Source organism: Odontesthes bonariensis, chromosome 6 (assembly GCF_027942865.1).
Source record: "Odontesthes bonariensis isolate fOdoBon6 chromosome 6, fOdoBon6.hap1, whole genome shotgun sequence".
NCBI lineage: Eukaryota > Metazoa > Chordata > Actinopteri > Atheriniformes > Atherinopsidae > Odontesthes > Odontesthes bonariensis.
In genome coordinates, this window is record NC_134511.1 from 24,904,289 (window position 1) to 24,923,704 (window position 19,416).

Here is a 19,416-nt window from a genome sequence, read left to right on the forward strand (position 1 = left end):
CGGGCTGTTATAGCGAATCAAAGAGCACACCATAGATCAGATAAAATCAGGTAAAAGGTGATGTGTTGAAGGAGAAGCTAACACACAAGTTCCAAACAATTCATGGTCCAAAATAAAACTCTGCTAACAAAGAGTAAGATAGAGTTAAACGGAATTCCAAAGTTTCCAAATTAGCCAGGAAACAGAAAACAAAGAGGCAGCCAGTAAAGTTGTTGAGGGACTAAGTGCCTTGAGATGATGTTTGTTGGGATTTGGAGCTATAGAGATAAAACTGAATTTAATTAGCTTGGGTTAATACAGGCAGAGTTATTGGTTAAAGCGCACAGTGAGTGTGACACTCCAATATTAACAGGTGTAAAAGTTGATTGGTATCTGGTGGGCGGGGCTCAGAGGGCCGCACTCCCAGTTCAACAAGGTTGCTTGCCCCTCAATTTTAATTGGCCACTATTAGACACTGAGGGCATTTGTCCATCAACAAGGGGGATCGACTGCCCTCAACCCACTCAACGATTGAAGAGCCAGGGGGGCGAGGGATCTTCCCACACCCCTGTTGCCTGGCTGCTGCCTGGGGCGGGAGGGGCCAGGAGGAGGAGTCGGTCTGCTGATTCCGGGCTGGGGGGCTGCTGCCCCCAGACGTGCCCACCTTTGGGGGGAGGGGGACCATGAGTGGATGCGTGTGCTGTGCGAGTGTGTGTGTGGGTGCGTGTTTATTTCTTTTCTGTGTTTTGTGTGTGTGTACTTGGTTGGGCTGGGACTTACTGTCCTTTTGCCTGCTTGTGCTGACGATACAACAAATGGCATTCAGATTACAATTCTGCTGCCATAATACTGGACAGGACAAGGGAAAAAACAATAAATAAATAAGATAAATAAATAAATGCTTGCTGGTATCAAATTTAAATTGGGCACGTATTTTAATGAAATAATAACAATAATAATAAAGAAGAACAGGACATTTTCCTCTTCCAACATTATATGTTGTATGTACCATTTTCTCTGGGATAGTTTTAATGATTTGCAGATCATTGCATACTGTTTTTATTTACATTTTACTTTGTCCTAAGTCTTTAAAAAACATATATCAGAGAAGAATTATGAACAATTACTTTTCCAGCACTACCTACACCAGGACACTATCATCATGTTTTTATAAATGAATAACATTACAAAATCATCAAATGTTAACAAAGACAATTTTTCAAATAACAAAGAAGGATCCCTGCTTCGCTCCAGTCCACTGTGAACAGACCTACAGGTGACTAATGTATGATGTCTCTTCATGACATTGTTGAGCTTTGACATGTACTTTCTTGAAGGGAAAATAAGTCACAGTCTAACAATGCATTTGACAAAGTGAGGGTTAGTCTCCATGGCTCGACTCAAAGAAAACACCCAGAATTACAAAGGTTAAATATCATGTCACTTACAAGAATTTGGTCTTGCAAGCCATTGCAACAAAATTTACTGATAGGTGATGATAGTCAGAACACCAATAGAAAAAGATACAGTTAATGCTTGTGTTTGTTCTGTCCCATGGTCTACAGAGGTTGGACTTTAAAAGTAGACTGTTTTTAATCAGCTTCATTGGAGGCATTGGTAATAGTGTTGTTAAAATTGGCTTTGTTCTTAGACATTATAAATGCATATGAAACAGTCTCTGTACTTTTCCACACGATATATGACCTAAAGTGATCCAGGCATAGTGAGACAAAACAATTAGCCTGGGAGAGCAGGTGCTAGATTCACACACACACATTGTTTGGCTGATCCAGAGAATTTGACGAAGCATGTTGAACCTACTCATGTCCAATCATACTCGGTCGAGTGTAAGTCCAACCCATGTGAAATAATGAGTCATATAAATACGAAATGTACCCGGAAATCGGGGCTCAGTCTGACGGATTTCCTGCGAGAGCTCTGTTCCACCGAGTCCAGCGCTGCTATACTTCACTTGTGACCACCAATAGATACTTTATTTAACTTGAGATTCCTCCGGCTTGTTCTTGAGCTTCCAATGAAATAATCGAGCTAACCAGTGCAACGTGACTAACAAAGCTAATAGTACATTTCCAGTGTGTACAGTCTAGAGCTGTCTGCTGGCAGAAGTGCAATTTACTATTCCTAACAATCTTTTCACAAGTCTAAATATTGTACAGAACTCATTGTAGTTTCTTCATAGTAGAATGTGCACCATAAGATGTGGGTTGCCATTCATGCCCCTCAGACATGTTCCACTACCAGTTACTACAGTAGCTCAGAAGAGACTAACTAGCTCTAGAGCTAGCCTTTCATGCTCTCTGCAGCCACCATAATATGAGGATAGGTGATAGGGGTATTCAGTTGGTTGCAATTTGCATTTTGTGCTGCTAGATTACACAACATCCTACACACTGGACTTTTAACACAGACAGGTGTAACAAAAGGTAATAAGGTTGACAATAACCCTGGAAACATGTCAGAGATGTAAACCTACGCGTGACCAACTTCCGCCGCAATAGGTTTTTTCCTAATAAAACAAATATTCTTTGTCTGGAGAGCTTGTCTTGAGCTTTGTCTTGTCCATCAGAGATATTCAGTTCACTGTCCTTGTTTCTCTAAATGACTATTAAGGTTGCTTGGACAACCTGGCTTGATGAAGGCAGGACATCACTTCTCCACAGGTTTTACCCTCCAGACTTGTGGCATTTATGGATAAAATGCTGTCACCTCCTTCGAGGCTAGCTGCACCTTTGGTGAAGACCCGATGAACCTGGACACAAAAGTAGTATCTTACAGCATGTCCACATACAATATTTAAAAGGACTGTTGGAGCACAACCAAACCTTGTCTGCCTTCCTTTTACATATTAACATTTGTCATTCAGTAGTTTATCTATTACATATATTTAATTCTAAATGTACATTTTCTGAAGCACATGTTTCTCCTGAAGCCATAAAACATAATCTAGCGTAAAATTGACATTTTCTTATCCCACCTCAAAGGAGCAAAGAGTTTCATTCTACAATTATCAAGCGCAAAATAAGATTATTAAACTAATTCCCTGAAACAATTAAGGATGCACTGATTGCTCGGCTGCTGTCTTGAAATGGCTGATTTTCAACAGATTTCAGATCATCCACGCATCAAATTTCCATACCCACCTGTAAGTTATTTATTTATTTATTTTTTACCAGTCATTAAACACATCATCTACACAACATCACAGAGCACACACTTGCACACAAGCATGTCTTCAGTGTAAATGTTTGTTAGGGATGCACAGCTCAGCTCTTCTTTCAGAAACAGATAGTGTTTGCTCGTCTGTTCGGCAGCTCATGGTCACGAACTGAACATCTGCTGCTTGAACAGCCAGAGTACTGTTATAACTGGTCAGTTTTACAAGATCAGAGGTTGCAGATTTATCTAAGCACTAAAGACTGGAAAGCATTCACCGCTCCTGAATAGAAGTATACTGAGGTGGTTAGTTTCGGTAAAGAAAAACTGTGGTATTGCACTTACATAGTGCTATTGCATCTGATTACTTGTATTAAGAAAATGATATTGCACAACCAGTGACAGCATGGGGCGGTCTGTGGCGTAGTGGGTTAAGCAGCCGCCCCATGTACAGAGGCTACAGTCCTCGCTGCAGATGGCCCCCCTTTCGAGTCCCGCTCCGAGCAGCCCTTTGCTGCATGTCTTCCCCCTCTCTCTGCTTCCTGTCTCTCTCCAACTGTCCTATCATTAAAGGCATAACAAGCCCCCAAAAAACCCCAAAACAAAAAAACAGTGACAGCATAACTATCAATTTACAGGGTCATGGCCAGTTGCTACTTGTGTGTGACAGAGAAGTAGAGGTGTGAGACAGTCTGATGACTGTTGGAAGTACAGCACCTCATGCTTGTTAGCCTGTGGCTAAAAGTTCTTCTTTGTCCCACCAGAATGTCATGGAGCGGATTATATTCATTGTCCATTACAGATTTGAGCTGCCACCCCAACACACCACAGGAAAGAAAATGGTACTGGCCATCACAGACATTCATTGTCAGCATGGTGTTGCAGACTCTGAGTGGCTAGAGTCTGCACAGGAAATGTAACCTCCTCTGACCCTTCTGTGGCCATTGAGAGACTAATAGTTCTGCACTATATCCACATCCAGCCCCCTAATCGTCAATGGGAGTAACTGGAGACCATGTACTCCTAAGGTCCACCACCATTTTTTTTTATTTTGCTGATGTTGAGCTGCAGCTGATTCAGCTCACAGCAGTCCGCATCCCCATGTCTGATGCATCCGACAATCGCAGAGTCATCTGAGAACTTCTTCAAATGACAGCCCTCTGTGTTGTGCCTGAAGTCGGATGTATACAGGATAAAGAGGAATGGTGACAGAACTGTACTCTGTGGAGCTCCTGTGCTGCAACGCCGTGTCACACATCCCCATGTAGCCTCACTTACTGCGGCCTTTCAGTGAGGCAGCCCATGATCCACGAGACCAGGGGAGCCCCTGAAAACTCTCTTATTTTCATTCAGAAGGTCCATAATGTCCTCGGTGACCAATGGCTTGTTGTCGGGGAAGCAGCGTACAGATTTCAGAAGCACAATGTTATCGACGCAGAAGTTGACGTAGTTTGTGACGCAGTCCGTGAGACCATCGATGTCATCACCATGCTGCTGGTAAAGGGCCTCCCAGTCTGTCGTATTAAGGAATACCTGCAGGGTGACACAAGTCTCCTCTGACCACGCTCTCACAGCCTTGATAGTGGGTGGCTGCCTCTTCCCAAATGGCTCGTAACGAGGCAGGAGGTGGAGCTGGTGGTCAGATCCGCCCAGGGTGGGGTGGCTGTGCAGCTGTATGCCTCCTTGACACTGGCATAAAGCAAGTCGAGTGTTTTATTCTCCCTGGTAGGGCAATTCACAAACTGAGTGAAAGTGTTTTATCCAGTAAAACATGATTAAAGTCGCCAGAGATAAGGATGAATGCATCTGAGTGCTTCGTCTTTGTAATTTGGAGGTTGCAGAGTTGATGACGTTGGTGCCATCGCTGGGTTCACCGATGATGGAAAGTAAACAACAGCAGTTTCTGCCCTCACAAAAATCCCATCAGTTTCCTCACAGTTGTCAATATGACAACTGCTGTTGGTTCTAATATAATCTGCTGTTTGACAAGCCTACTTCAGCACAAAACAATTAGTAGTTTTAAACACATTAAAAGGTTAAGAAAGTACCAGTTAGATAGATAAAAAAGGACAAATCCCTGAATGAGGAGGTGTCCAGACCTTAAATGGCTGCAGAAATGTTATGAATCACAACCATTAAAATAAAACAACTTTTAAAATAATCCCCCATAAAATACAGAATTTAAAATTTGACATCTTTGCAATCAATCAAGAATCAAGAGTCTTTGTTGTCATTATACAAGATAACGAAATTTTCTTCAGACTCATGGCTTAAAGGAACACTTTACTAAAAAACTGTACACTAAAGTAAAAAAAACTGTACACTAAAGTAAAAAAAACTGTAAATCTAAAATCCAATTTCTTGTAAGATTAAGGTGTATACATGAACTTAATAACTCAGTCTTAATGTAATTTAGCCCTTAATCCGATTTTTACAGTGCCATGTAACCCCACTGACTGATGCTGACGGTCCCAGGTTGTGGAGCCCCCAAATAGCATCCTGACATAGGTGTTGGGATGTGTGAGGTGTGAAGTGCTAACGAGACGGAATCCTCCTTAGAACGGTTCTCCCTGTAGGCAAACTGCAGGCGGTCCAGACCGGCAGGGATGGCGTCCTTTATGTGCTTTAGGAGGATCCTCTCGAAGCACTTCATGATGACCGGGGTAAGGGTGATAGGGCGGTAATCGTTTAGACAGGTGATGACGGATTTCTTGGGTACGGGCACATTGGTGAAGGACTTGAGGCAGACAGGGACTGTGGACAGCTGCAGGGACTGGTTGAAAATGTCCAGAAAAACGTTTGCCAGTTGCTCAGCACATGATTTTGGTGTTGATCTTCCTCAGGGTAGAACTCACTTGGTGCAACTGGAGTACGAATGACTGATGCTGCGCTTCTGGCTGAGGAGGATGTACAGTCGAAGCGTGCAAAGAAGCTGTTTAAGGTGTCAGGCAGAGTGGGGTCACGGCTAATCTGCTTCTACATATCAGGGGTCTGTAGGCAGGTATCAGCTCCACAGAGATGTGATCCGACATGCCGAAGTGATGAGCTGCTTCAGCCTTGTATGCTCCTGGAATAGTGGAATAAACCTGGTCCAGTATGTTATTGTCTCTGGTCGGAAAATTGATGAACTTGTAGAATTTGGAGAGCACAGCTCTTAATTCCATATAGTTAAAGTCTCCAGCCACGATCACAGCAGCCTCTGGATTCGCGTTCATGTTGCTGCTTATCAGGCAGTACAGCACCTGCAGCGCTAACTTAGCATTAGCTTGCGGTGGTATGTAGGTCGCTACGATCATAACAGAGCTGAGTTCTCTAACCAGTTTGAACGGTCTGCACAATCATCAGTCGAATCTTGTCCAGTTTGTTGATGAGTGACCCGGCGTTGGCAAGGAGAAGACTGTGTGGGTTAGCATGTAGCCTAGCACGCAGCCCACTCCGTTTACCCCGCTTTTGTTTATGTTGAGGGGGATGGTGAAAGCCTCTATGGTCCGCTGCAGCTCGGGTGATATGAATTCGAGCTTAGGGGGTGCATAAAGTCAGTTTTTTCCCCAACTTCAGCAGCTTAGCCCTTCTGTACTGGACTAAGGCTTCAAGTCGCTGAAAAGTGAAAACAAACACAAACAAAAACACAAACAAAAACACAAATAAAAACGTAAATAGCCGAGAGCTTGCGTGCACACGTGCTTGGAATGCCATCAGTGGTAACATCAAAAGACACTGACACAGACTGTAATACATCATTTCTCAGCTCTGACTGATGTTCACAACTCCTGTGCCTCTGCTTGCTGTACTTACAATTATTTTCTTCAGCCCAAGGTCTGCACCACCAGCAACACTGAAACCAAGCCCTGAACCTTCTTCTTTATTCAGGACAACAAGGAGAATATTCTTGTTAACCTGCAAAGTTTAACCAAAGAGTGTCAAAAACAAGTAAAAAAAAAAACTAAAGAAAGTGTTGTTGAAACAACACAGGCCTATTCCTTTCTTATTGAGAAGAGCCAGATCTGAAGTGTAAAACAGCTGGTCAATTCAATTTTTTATTTTTGACCTGCAAAGCTAGAGTGTATAGTCGAAACTATTAATTAAAAAAAAAAAAAAAAAACTTCATAGTCCTTGTCTGTTCATTTCTATGAATAATAGAACAAACTTTATACTGTTGTACATTATTATGACAAGAGGAGGTCTCAGGTCAGACCCATGACCTGCCAGAGAGGCAGAGTAAGTATAAAATAATGACGGAGATGCCACAACCAGCAATCACTGATTCTGCAAATGCCTTGTTTGTGTTAATACATATATATACAGTGTGTGTGTGTATATGTATATATATACAGTGTATATATATACATATTTACACATGTAAAATGGCGAAAGTGTGTTCACAGCTCAGTCACGCCTCTCAGTACGACAGACAGATGTGATGAAGGGAAAGTCCTTACACTCACAGGCCTCTTCTGCCCACAATCTTTAGGAGAAATTAGCCACAGTTTGTCCAACAAGTCACTATGCTGCTTTGAATATAGATAGGGACAAAGTCGCCAGGTTGTCCCTGATGAAAAGAGTTCACAGAGGCAAAGGCAGGGACAGGGCTGAGCTGCAAGCCAGGACACACAGTGGCAACTTTACTAGGTTTTGTTACTTGGTAGCAAATATTCAGCTTATATTTACAAAATATTACTTGCAAATATACACTTCAGCCATGATGTTACCTCTGAGAAGGCTTTGGTTTCACCAAGAAGGCTCACCACATATGACTTAGCTATGTGGGAGTACAGCTGTGCTTGCAGTTTAATCTGCAGACAAAAGGAGTCAAAGTCAATTCAATTCAGTTCAATTCAATTAATGCAGAGAGAGGCATGGTTGAAATCTTCATAAATTGCCATTAATGAGTTGGGGTGTTTTTGTAGCTTGCGAACAACTTAGTTGATGATGTCACACACAGCGTCAGCAGGTAACACAGATGAACTCTCTTTTCCATATGACAGCTAGCTGATGATGGAATTTATTGATGGAATGAGAAAAAGAGTCAATAACCCACCAGTGCATTTCCTGTAGATGTAATGGCTGGCATCTTCCCTGGTCCTTTACCTGACATCAACCCAATATAATCTCAATAATGGTGGAAATGTCCTTGTTCTCTTCAGCCAGTCATCTTTCTGTTTCATTGGACCTGCACCAAACTAAAGTTCCAGCATCATCTCCTTGTCTAATGCAGATTAGTGATTTATCACTGAATATCACTTTCATCCACAGTCCATGACTGCTTCTCGTCAGAGAACTGTAACCTTGTTTTCTTCTCTTTAAGTGCTACTGATGGTTTTTGTTTGGCTTTTCTGGATGGAAATCTCATTTACTTCAGCCATTTTCTTGTAGTTCGCTCACAAACATGAATTTTTGTTTTTGCCCATTTGTTTTAATTTCTTTTGTTGGAGATTTTCTTTTAACAGACACATTGTTTTGCGTTTTCTGCCCTGATGCTTTGACATCTTCCTTGGTCGACCTGTTTGTTTCCCTTTTATAATTTTGTTTGCACTTGCTCAAAATTTTAGACACTGGGAACAACCAACATCTTTTATCACAGAAATTCTTAAAAAGATTTAATAATCATTTCCATTGTTTCGAATGACAGCTTTCTTGTTGGCGGCACCTTTCCTGTAATTCAGCCAGGTGCAGCAGCTCATTAAGGTTAATTGCTCATTTATTAGCATATTTACATGTGCAGGTTTTTGTTTCACGATTCCATATTCTTTTTACATGATCTGAAAAGAATTTTCCATTGATTAGAACAAATCTATTCATTTCAAAGTCAAGTCGTCACAGGTATGCGTCTCCATTGCTCTCAGCCTCCACATACGGCCATGTTTTTCAATGGAGACAGAAAGACACGTAGTCCTCCAAAAACACTGCACAAGCTCCAGGGATGACAGCAGTTGCTCTGGACAATCGTCATTATCTTAACTCTTAGTTTCACACCGTCACAAAGCCGATCTATGTCCACTTTGACACTTTCTTTTCCACAGAGGAGCAAAGCGAAAGGACCAACAACAGCACCAACATAAACAAGGGCAGCTCACGGCCAAACTGTTGTGATCCTTCCACAAGCGGCAGAATTTATGCTTAGCCCCTAATGTGGTCACTAACCCTTGCATTATTAGATTAGATTAGATTAAACTTTATTGTCATTGCACATGTCACAAGTACAAGCATTGAAATGCAGATTGCATCTAACCAGAAGAGCAGAAGCAGTTACTGCAGAATCATATGATGTATACAGAAATGCAGGTATATAATATGATATATAAATATGTGTGTGCATGAATATCTATTGCTACAGGTATGTACAGTGGACTATACTTATATGGTAAGTATATATATACAGCATGTACAGTGGTGCGTGTTGTGTTATTACTGGGAAAATATACAGTATATAAAATAATGCAGCTGTTCATAAGGACCAGTGGGTGCACTCAGTCTCCGCCAGATTGTCTGCATCCAAAGCATGGTAATCAGGCCACTCTTGACACCCTTTGAAGTAATGTTTCTCTTTGTGTAATCCTCATTCTCCTGTGCTCCTAGAGTTCCTGGAGAGATTTTTACCTCAGTACTCCATCCCAGTCTCCTTTGTGCAAACCAGTTCTTCTGAAAGTTTACAGTATCTGTGAATTCCTCTGAGGATTACTCACCTGAACAACCTACCTGCCCACCTTGCTACAGCTGCAGCACAACCAGTGGCTCCCCTCACAATCTTACTCAAAACACATGACATTGAAATGAACAATTCCTTTCACTTAACACCGTTTGGATTAATCTAGGTAAACTCACCAGAACCTATTACCGGAAATAACCAACCCCTCCTTTTCTGCAGACTTATACCTGGGCTCTGGACTGGACCTGGAGCCAACCTTACTCCCCTCACAGTTCCGAAAAAATGTATTTATACCTATTCCTGTCCTCATTCGTGACTGCTTCAGAGGCTGCACTGAATTGGTTTTACAAGCCGTAACAAATCTGGTCAAATGGACTCTGTATACCCAATGAACACCGCTCTATCCAAACAAGGGGTAGTCTTAGGTAAACATAAAAAGGCTCTTAGAGCTCTAGGTCAACAACAGCTGTTATCTAATCTACAATTAAAACTAATGTTTGACATCATTCAAATCATTCTTTAAAAATTACCTACTAATCTTTTCCACAGAAAACCCCTCAATTGCTTCATGTACCGTTCCACAGCCTTGCCTGTTACCTGCTTGCCATTACCCGCCAATCGAGCCAGTTTTTAGAGATGCTGTAACTTCCCCTCTGCATTTGGGTAAGTTGGCCAGCTGTGGAGGTATTCTACTGCATAGCTCCCTGGTGATGTCTCTTTCCCAATGACACCTCTAAACTATTATACCTGGTGGGTCTCCAGGTAAAAAAAAAAGGTAAAAATGTGTCCTGTTCACAACCTTTTTTGAGGTAATTGAAAAAAAAATTGAATCACATTCTTACAGACGGGAATGCTCCAAAAGATGATTAAATCTAAAACAGGGAAACCAGAGTGTGGTGGAAAAGCCCCCTGCTGACGGCTCAACTGTACTTCAGGGTGTATTTTTACATTCCTTAAACGGTCAGATGATAGATTATTTAACCTCTTGAGATGAACCTGCAATCTTTTGAGGAGCTAGTTTCTCTGGCCATCAGGATTGATGACGGATTTCGAGAGAGAACTCACTAAAAGAACTCCAAATCCCATCAGACACCTGTTCAGAGAATTTCCTTATTCCCTGGTAAATCAGATCCTGCCTTTGACTTCTACTTCCTATGCTCATCAAAATACCAGTGACGATGAGCTTGACTTTCTCCGTAAGAGATTGCGACATATAAAAGCTCTTGAATACATATACTGCATTCAGAACGATCATTACATCACTACTTAAGGCCTCAGTATGCTTCTCTGTCGCTATCCGTAAATCCGTCTCCGTAGTCCATCCTTTCGAAGTTCTCCGTCGGGCCGTCGGATACGCAAGGCAATTCACCTCCCGATCAGTAGGCGTCGCTACGTTAAACGACCCAATCTCGCGACATCTATGGTGAAAGTCGTTGATTGATTGTTTACCTTCCGGCTCCGGCTCCGTTCCGCTTTACAGACATTTTTAACCTCTCTCTTTCCCTCAGCTCCGTCCCCACCTGCTTTAAAACCAGCACCATCATTCCCATCCCCAAGCAGCAGAAGGTGACCAGCCTAAATGACTGGCGCCCCATAGCCCTCACCCCCATTGTCAGCAAGTGCTTTGAGAGCCTGGTCAAAGGACTCATATGCCCCATGCTTCCCCCCACCCTCGATCCCTTGCAGTTCGCTTACAGAGCCAACAGGAGCACAGAAGATACCATCGCCCACGTCCTCCACACGGCCCTCTCTCACCTAGAGGGCAGGGGCATCTATGTGAGGATGCTGTTTGTGGACTACAGCTCCGCATTTAATACCATAATTCCCTCCAGGTCTGGACTTCCTGACAGACCGCCCCCAGTCGGTGAGAGTGGCTGGACAGACCTCCTCCAGTCTGAGTCTCAGCATTGGGGCACCACAGGGCTGTGTCCTCAGCCCTCTCCTGTACTCCCTGTACACCTACAACTGCGTAGCGACACAGACATCGAACCATGTTGTGAAGTTCGCTGACGACACGGCAGTGGTGGGTCTGATTTCTGGCGGCGATGAGTCGGCCTACAGGGAGGAGGTGGCAATCTTGGAGCAGTGGTGTGTGGCCAATCACCTCTCTCTGAATGTCAGCAAGACCAAAGAGATCGTGGTGGACTACAGGAAAAAGAAAGAGGAGCTACAACCAGTCACCATCAACGGCTCAGAGGTGGAGAGGGTGGACACCTTCAAATATCTTGGTGTAAACATTGAGAAGGACCTGACTTGGGACTGCCATGTGACCGCAGTTGTCAGAAAGGCCCAACAGCGCCTGTATGGACTCAGGCGCCTGAAGCAATTCGGCCTTAGACCCAACGCCATCAGGGACTTCTACAGAGGCACAGTAGAGAGCCTCTTGACAGGCAGCTTCACATCCTGGTACGGCAGCTGTACGGACAGAAACCGCAAGGCGTTGAGGAGGGTTGTTCGCACTGCCAAGAACATCACCGGGTGTGAGCTGCCCAGTCTGGAGGACCTCTACGCCCAGCGCTGCCTGAACAAATCCCTGAGGATTATTAAAGACCCCACCCACCCCCATAAAAACCTTTTTCCCCGCTAAAATCCAAAAGGGTGAAGGGATACAAGATCCTACCAACGCGTACCAGCAGACTGAGGAAGTTTTTTCCCACAGGCTGTCAGACTTTTAAACAACAGTGAAAACTGATATGCTTGCCTATGTTTATTTATTTATTGTTTTAAGTGTTTTAGGTTTTAGGTTGTTTTTATCATGTTTTATTTTGTTTTTAGTATATCGGAGCTTCCAAGCGCAAAGTTTTTCACATGTATGTACCCACAGTGCATCTAAGTGACGAATAAAGTGAATCTGAATCTGAATCTCCTCACAGTGAACAATGGCGAGCGAGAGAGAAAGACTGTTGTTGGAGTTGGAGCTTATTGATATTGAAATGCAAATAATTTTGACCAAATGTTGACCGGCACACAGTAAACTCTTTAAAAAAAAAGCGGTTTGTTGTTGTTCTGAGAGGAAGGAGCTAAACCAGAAAAGTGATTCCGGAAATGATGTTGTTCGCCGACCAATCACAACCCTTGCGGTCTCAGTCACCTCGATGCATAGATAGGAACTTTGGCCGACGCACGCAAGCGACGGAGAGCGTCTCCGGGGGGGTCAACGTTGACAGAGAGGGCTCTCCGTAGGCGACCATAAATCAGCCTTTACAGTCTGGCCAAAAGACCGCTGGTGGGTGTCTCAATCAAACAAACCCTCCCCGCTTGACCTTACCTGCCTACCTAATTTTTTCAGACCATGAAAGCTCTCCAAGCCTTAGACTCTGGTACAGAAAAAATATTCACAGATCAGATCTGGTCCAGCAACTCACTATATCCACTGTTCCCTTAATAGAGTTAATTGTATTCTATATCTTCTCTGTCCCAAGCAGTGGCGAAGCTAGACTTTTATTCTTGGGGTGGCCAGAGGAGGGCCAAGGTTATTTCAGGGGGGCCACAGACTATGACAATGAATTTGTTTCTCGAACAATCAATTGCAATCGGAGTCTCTAGATGTTGAAATATATTTAAATTAGGGCTGGGACTTTAGCGCGTTAATTTCGATTAATTAACTACACACATATTAGCGCATTAAAAAAATTCTATATACTGTGTTTTCATGCATGCTACATTCAGATTTCAAATAGGGATATGTTCTGTGTTTGTTGAAATATTGTTGAAAATGTTAATTTTCTAAAGGATAAAGTATATGCGATTAAAATGCGATTAATTTCGATTAATTAATTTCAAAGCCTGTAGTTAACTCGATTAAAAATTTTAATCGAGTCACAGCCCTAATTTAAATACATATTAAGCACACAGGAGACGCGATTTGTGTATGTAATTTGCAGTTTAATAAAAATATACAAAATGTAAAACACAACTTTTCAACTTTTTTTTTTAACAAACAACCATTTTTATCAGCAAACAATTTGACACCATTTTGCCATGAAGAACATTGTGAAAATATTAACCATGACCAGAGGTACTGTCTGACTGCCAAACTATCATTGGTCTAAGTAGAACATAGTGAAGAGCTTAGTTATGACCAGAGACACTAGCTAAGTGTCAAAGTACCTTATGCAAGTCAGAAAAGCATAATCCTTCGGTTGTGGTGAGAAGCGGCAAAATGTTTCACAAACTCATCCATGTTGATGGCACGTGCCCTCCTTGACTCAATACTGAGAGTTCCAAGGTGACTTAACCTGTCATCAGCCATTGTTGTCCTGAGGTGAGTCTAAATCAGTTTTAAAGCGGGGAAGCTTCTCTCACAGGAACTGGAGTAACAGCAATCTTGATAAGTCTGAATTCCTCATGGAAAACCTTGTTGTATGGTTCAGGAAACACAATAAAATCAAGCAAAGTGTCTGTCTAATCCACTTTTCACCTAGATCTGACTCAAAGGTCTGTGCAAAGGCAAAAAAAGAGGCTCCTCCTTTAAGAAAGTTACACTCTTTGGGTTCAGAGACTGCACACCTTGCATGATCTCACAACTTTTCTCTGAAAAACGCCTCTTCAGCTCAGTTAGGAGACAGTCAATCACCTGATAAAAGAGTGATCTGGGGAAGCCCTCATCACAGTTTCTCTGTCCTACAGTGCTTATCACCAGTGAGTCAAGAAATCTTGGGCTTATTCTAGGATGTCTTTTATACTGCGGTTGTACACCGATTTTGCACTGCTCAGCGAGCTCCTCAACCTCTTTCCATAGTTCACCAAAGGAACTCTTACCTCTGTAGTTCTGGAAAGTGTCTGTAAGGGCACCTACTAGATCCACAGCCCTTTCTAGATCAAGAGTGCTGGACTGGAGCATATCGGAGAGACATTTGGCATCACCAAGCACTTTACAAAAGGTAACCAAAAGCTCTGGATGTTTTGTCTCCAAGTGGCGTCTTAGCTTTTTTGGCTTCAAGCTGTCACAAGCTAGCGCTTTAAGACAAACAACACAGTGCGGTCTCTCCTCATTACCCACCGTTGTACAGGTGAAGCCGAAGGCAAGATACGTGTCATCATATCTTCTTTTCTTTGCCATTGAAGGAAAGGCAATACTTCACCTTCATTCTTCAAAATATACTGGATAAAATAATTACATTACATTACGGTAATTTTGCAGACGCTTTTATCCAGAGCGACTTACAATAAGTGTGTTCCACATTGGTAGGCAAAAGAACTTCAGGTCACAAGAAATCACAAGTGCATTTCCTTCCAAAACCAAACAGCTAAGATCATAACTGGTACTAGAGTAAGTGTGGTAAGTTAGGTACCTAGACAAATGGGAAGACAATTTAGAAAACAAAGACAATTTAGGAAACAAATAAGTGCGTAAGAAGCTGGGACGAAACAGGTGATGTGCTAAGAGGGCGGATCTGGGTAGTTTTTCCTGAAGAGATGGGTTTTCAGCCTGCGGCGAAAGATGGGCAGCGACTCAGCTGTCCTGATATCAGTCGGGAGATCGTTCCACCATCGGGGTGCCAGAACAGAGAAAAGCCGTGACCGTGTGGATCGTGCGCAGAGACCCCTGAGTGACGGGGCAGCCAGGCGCCTGGTGGCCGCAGAGCGAAGTGGTCGGGCGGGGGTGTAGGGCTGGACCACAGCCTGGAGGTATGAAGGAGCTGTTCCTTCCACTGCCCTGTAGGCCAGCACCAGAGTCTTAAACTGGATGCTGCAGCTACAGGGAGCCAGTGTAGAGAGCGGAGAAGGGGAGTGGTGTGGGAGAACTTGGGGAGGTTGAACACCAGACGAGCAGCAGCTTTCTGAACCAGCTCCAAAGGTCTGATGGCAGAAGCCGGGGCGCCAGCAAGGAGCGAGTTGCAGTAGACCAGGCGGGGGATGACAAGAGCTTGGATGAGCACCTGTGCTGCCTTGTCGGTGAGGAAGGGGCGAATCCTCCGGATGTTGGAGAGGAGGAATCAGCAGGAACAGGTCACAATCACCATGGATAGAAAGCCAGAGGCTTGCAGATTGCTTTGGGGGAGGAATGAGGGAAGGTTGACCCTCCATCTTGGTCAGCATAAAAGGTACAGACATGAAATTATGTTAAATTAAAATAAAATGAAAAAAAGAATAATTTTATAATCACAAAGGGAAAGTATGATGTTACAGTACGTAATTCTTTCTTTCATTAGTAATTAAGGGTGAATAAATGTCATAAGCAGTCGATGCATATAGCTATTGCTGCTTGCAGAAATGACCTCCTGTACCATTGTTTGTTGCAGAGGAGCTTGAAGAAAGCCTCTGACTGAACACATTGTTGTTTCATCATTATGTTGTATAGAGGAAGAGCAGTCCTCTTCCAGTCTCCAGTTGGCTCCAGAGCAGTCACCAGCACACAGCCAGCCTTCTTTATTAGTTTGTTCAGTTTCTTTGAGTCTCTGGCTCTGATGCTGCATTCTGTTGTGCTCTCCACAACAGACTTATAGAAGATATGTAACATCTTGGTGTAGCTCCCTTGAGATTTACAGTGTGTTATGTCCCTTCTTGTAGTCCCAGGTATCAGTAGTCTTCTACAACCTCCGCCTTTTTTAACCTAGGATGGAAACAGTGCTTGGCTTATTCCTGGTCCTCCTAGAACACAAAACATCTCTTTTGTTTTGTTCATTTTCAAGATTAATTGACTGTTCCCACACCATCCCACAAAGTGATTGACCAGTACTCCCTGTACTCAGCCTCTTGTCCATCACTGATACGCCCAACAGCTGCAGAGTCATCTGAGTATTTCTGGAGATGACAGCACTCTGAGTTGTACTGGAAGTCTGAGGTGTACAGAGTGAAGAGAAATGGTGAGAGTACAGTCCCCTGTGGTGCTCCTGTGCTGCTGACAACCTTTTCAGACACACACTCCTTCTGTCTCACAAACTGTGGTCTGTTGGTGAGGTATTCTATAATCAGGATGGTTGTTAGGGCATCCACCTATATTTTCTGCAGATTCTTACATGACAGTGCAGGCTGAATTATATTAAAGCACTGGAGAAAACAAAGAACCTGATCCTCATTGGGCTGCCTGCTTTGTCCAGATGAGAGTGGGCTCACTGTACCAGGTAGATGATGATACCTTCAACACCAACCCTAGGATGATTAGCAAACTGTAGTAGGTCCTGAGAGGTGTTCATCTGCCTACTGTAGCCACTAACAGTCTCTGCAGAACTTTCACGACATGGGATTTGAGGGCAACTGGTCTGTAGTCACAGATGCATGAGCTTTTTTTTAAGGTACTGGAGCAAGCCAGGATGTCTTCCACAGCACTGGATCTTACTCCTGACTCAGGCTAAAGATGAAGAGGGGCTGTAGCATCCCACATATCTGTTCTGCACAGGTCTTCTGGACCCTGGGGCTGACACCATCTGGACCTGCAGCCTTGTTCAGGTTAATTCTCTCAGCTCCCTCTTCACCGGACTGCTGGAGACAGACAGGCTGGAGGGGGAGAGAGGGGATGTCTCAGCATGTCCTGATATGGGGGAAGGCTGTGTTAACATCCATGACTGAGGTGCATGGTGACATTATGGAGGTGTCTCAGGGAGGATGTGGGTACAGGTAGGGTGTGAGGTGAGGCAGGAGAGGAGCATGCTGAGTGTTGAGCTGAGCTGAACCTATTGAAAAACAGGTTAAGCTCTTTGGCTCTGTCATTGTTTAAGATTGTGTAAGTGGGGTTAATTTGTGTGACCAATTAACATTAAATACAAGCAACATTTTTTTTTTCATTTGGTTTTCAACCCACTATCATCCATCAATTAATTGGAAACCCATAATTGGAAACCCATAAGAGGCTCATACAGTGATTTTGTCAGATGAGGCTGTGGTTATATAATCAGGATTTTATTTGAGCAGAGTGACAGTCTGGAAATGCTTTAAGTGACCATCAGTTGACACATAGTCTTAAATGGGCTGATTTTCAGATGCTTTTTACAATTTATTGTTTTTTTTTTTCCATAAAGAACTTTGGAGCATGCACATAGTGCCTTAGCCTACCTGAGTCTAATTTAGAATGCATATACATGCAGGAATGATTCCCAACCTCAGTGAACTCTAAGCTCAGTACCCCGGTGTGGTTATCCAGTTTGAGAAGCTTGATTTGTACATTTTTGGATGAACGAACATGTTTACAGAGGCGCACCTTGTCAACAGGCAAGACAGGCAACTGCTTGGAGCCCCGAGCCACTAGGGGGCCCCCGAGAGCTAAGGTGCATTCAATCAAAGATTGTCTAGTTACTTTATAAACTGTCTCAAACAGTGGCGAACGTTCGTGGTGAACATGTTTTCTTTGAACAGTTAAATTTAAATGATTTAGTCAAAGATTATCTAGTTAACATGACATTCTATAATTCCATAATTGCATTGTTGACTTCGTCAAACTCACATCAAGTTCCACTGTAGGCTATGTTCGCGGAGAACTAGCCCCTCAGAGTGTTTGCGATTGTTGGCAACGTTCGCCGGAAATTCAAGGCTAGTGGAAAATAAAAACCATACTTATGAAATCGATATCATGAACAGCTTTACTTGTCACAAAGAATCTTTAAATTAACACAATTATTATTGGATGGCCAGCTACACCCGGTAGATAAATAGCAACAGGCGAATATCAAGTGCTTGTGCACTGTGGAATTTCTTGCTCCGCTTGGAGTACTGATAATCACTTTATTTCGATCTATAACTTACACAATTTTGCATAGTTAAACTCTATAGCTTACCGTTCTGTTCTAACACACTCCTACAGATCTTTAATCTTTATTCTCACTTTTTAGCGGTGTGTCTGGCTCTCTAGCTTAGCATGGCTACCGGTTCTCTTCCTCCTTCTCCTGCTTTCACCTGCTCCGTGTGTCAGATGTTTAGTTACTCCTCTGCCTCCTTTAGCGATAATGGTACATGTAACAAATGTAGTCTTTTTGTAGTTTTGGAGGCGAGGTTATCTGAATTGGAAGCTCGGCTCTGCACTGTTGAAAATCAACCGATAGCGAGCCAGGTCCCTTTTGCCAGTGTGGAGCCACCTAGCGTAGCTAGCTCCATTAGCCGCCCCCAGGCAGAACCCGAGCAGCCGGGATTACATCGTGGCTGGGTGACTGTCAGGAAGAGGCATAGCTCTAAAGTCAAGCCCGTTGTTCACCATCGACCTGTCCACGCTTCTAACAGATTTTCCCCACTCAGCGACACACCCGCTGAGGACAAAACCCTGGTAATTGGCAGCTCTATAGTCAGAAACGTGGCATTAGAGACACCAGCGGCCATAGTCAAATGCATTCCAGGGGCCAGAGCGGGCGACGTAGAATCCTATTTAAAACTGCTGGCTAAGGATAAACGTAAATATGGTAAAATAGTTATTCACGTCAGCGTTACTGACACCCGGTTACGCCAATCGGAGGTCACTAAAATTAATGTTGCATCGGTGTGTGATTTTGCCAAAACAATGTCGGACTCCGTAGTTTTCTCTGGACCCCTGCCAAATCTGACCAGTGATGACATGTTTAGCCGCATGTCGTCCTACAATCGCTGGTTGTCTAGATGGTGTCCAGCAAACAACGTGGGCTACAGAGATAATTGGCAATCTTTCTGGAGAAAACCTGGTCTGATGAGGAGAGATGGCATCCATCCCACTT

General features: G+C 43.4%; 1 protein-coding gene across 7 annotated transcripts in view; it reads right to left on the minus strand.

Moving 5' to 3' along the window:
- Positions 1 to 4: 4 nt before the first annotated feature.
- pdzd2 (PDZ domain containing 2) overlaps positions 5 to 19,416 on the minus strand; it is an 86,895-nt gene continuing 67,483 nt past the window's right edge. For 2 of the 7 annotated variants that reach the window (XM_075468121.1, XM_075468120.1), the window contains exon 21: positions 13,685 to 16,581. In XM_075468121.1, coding sequence (XP_075324236.1) covers positions 16,436 to 16,581 — 146 coding nt within the window. In that variant the 3' untranslated portion in view covers positions 13,685 to 16,435. Of the gene's footprint in view, positions 2,750 to 7,602; positions 7,748 to 7,853; positions 7,947 to 13,684; positions 17,274 to 19,416 lie in introns of those variants that run through there. The other 5 variants (XR_012769930.1, XM_075468123.1, XM_075468125.1 and 2 more) reach the window with 5 other exon arrangements.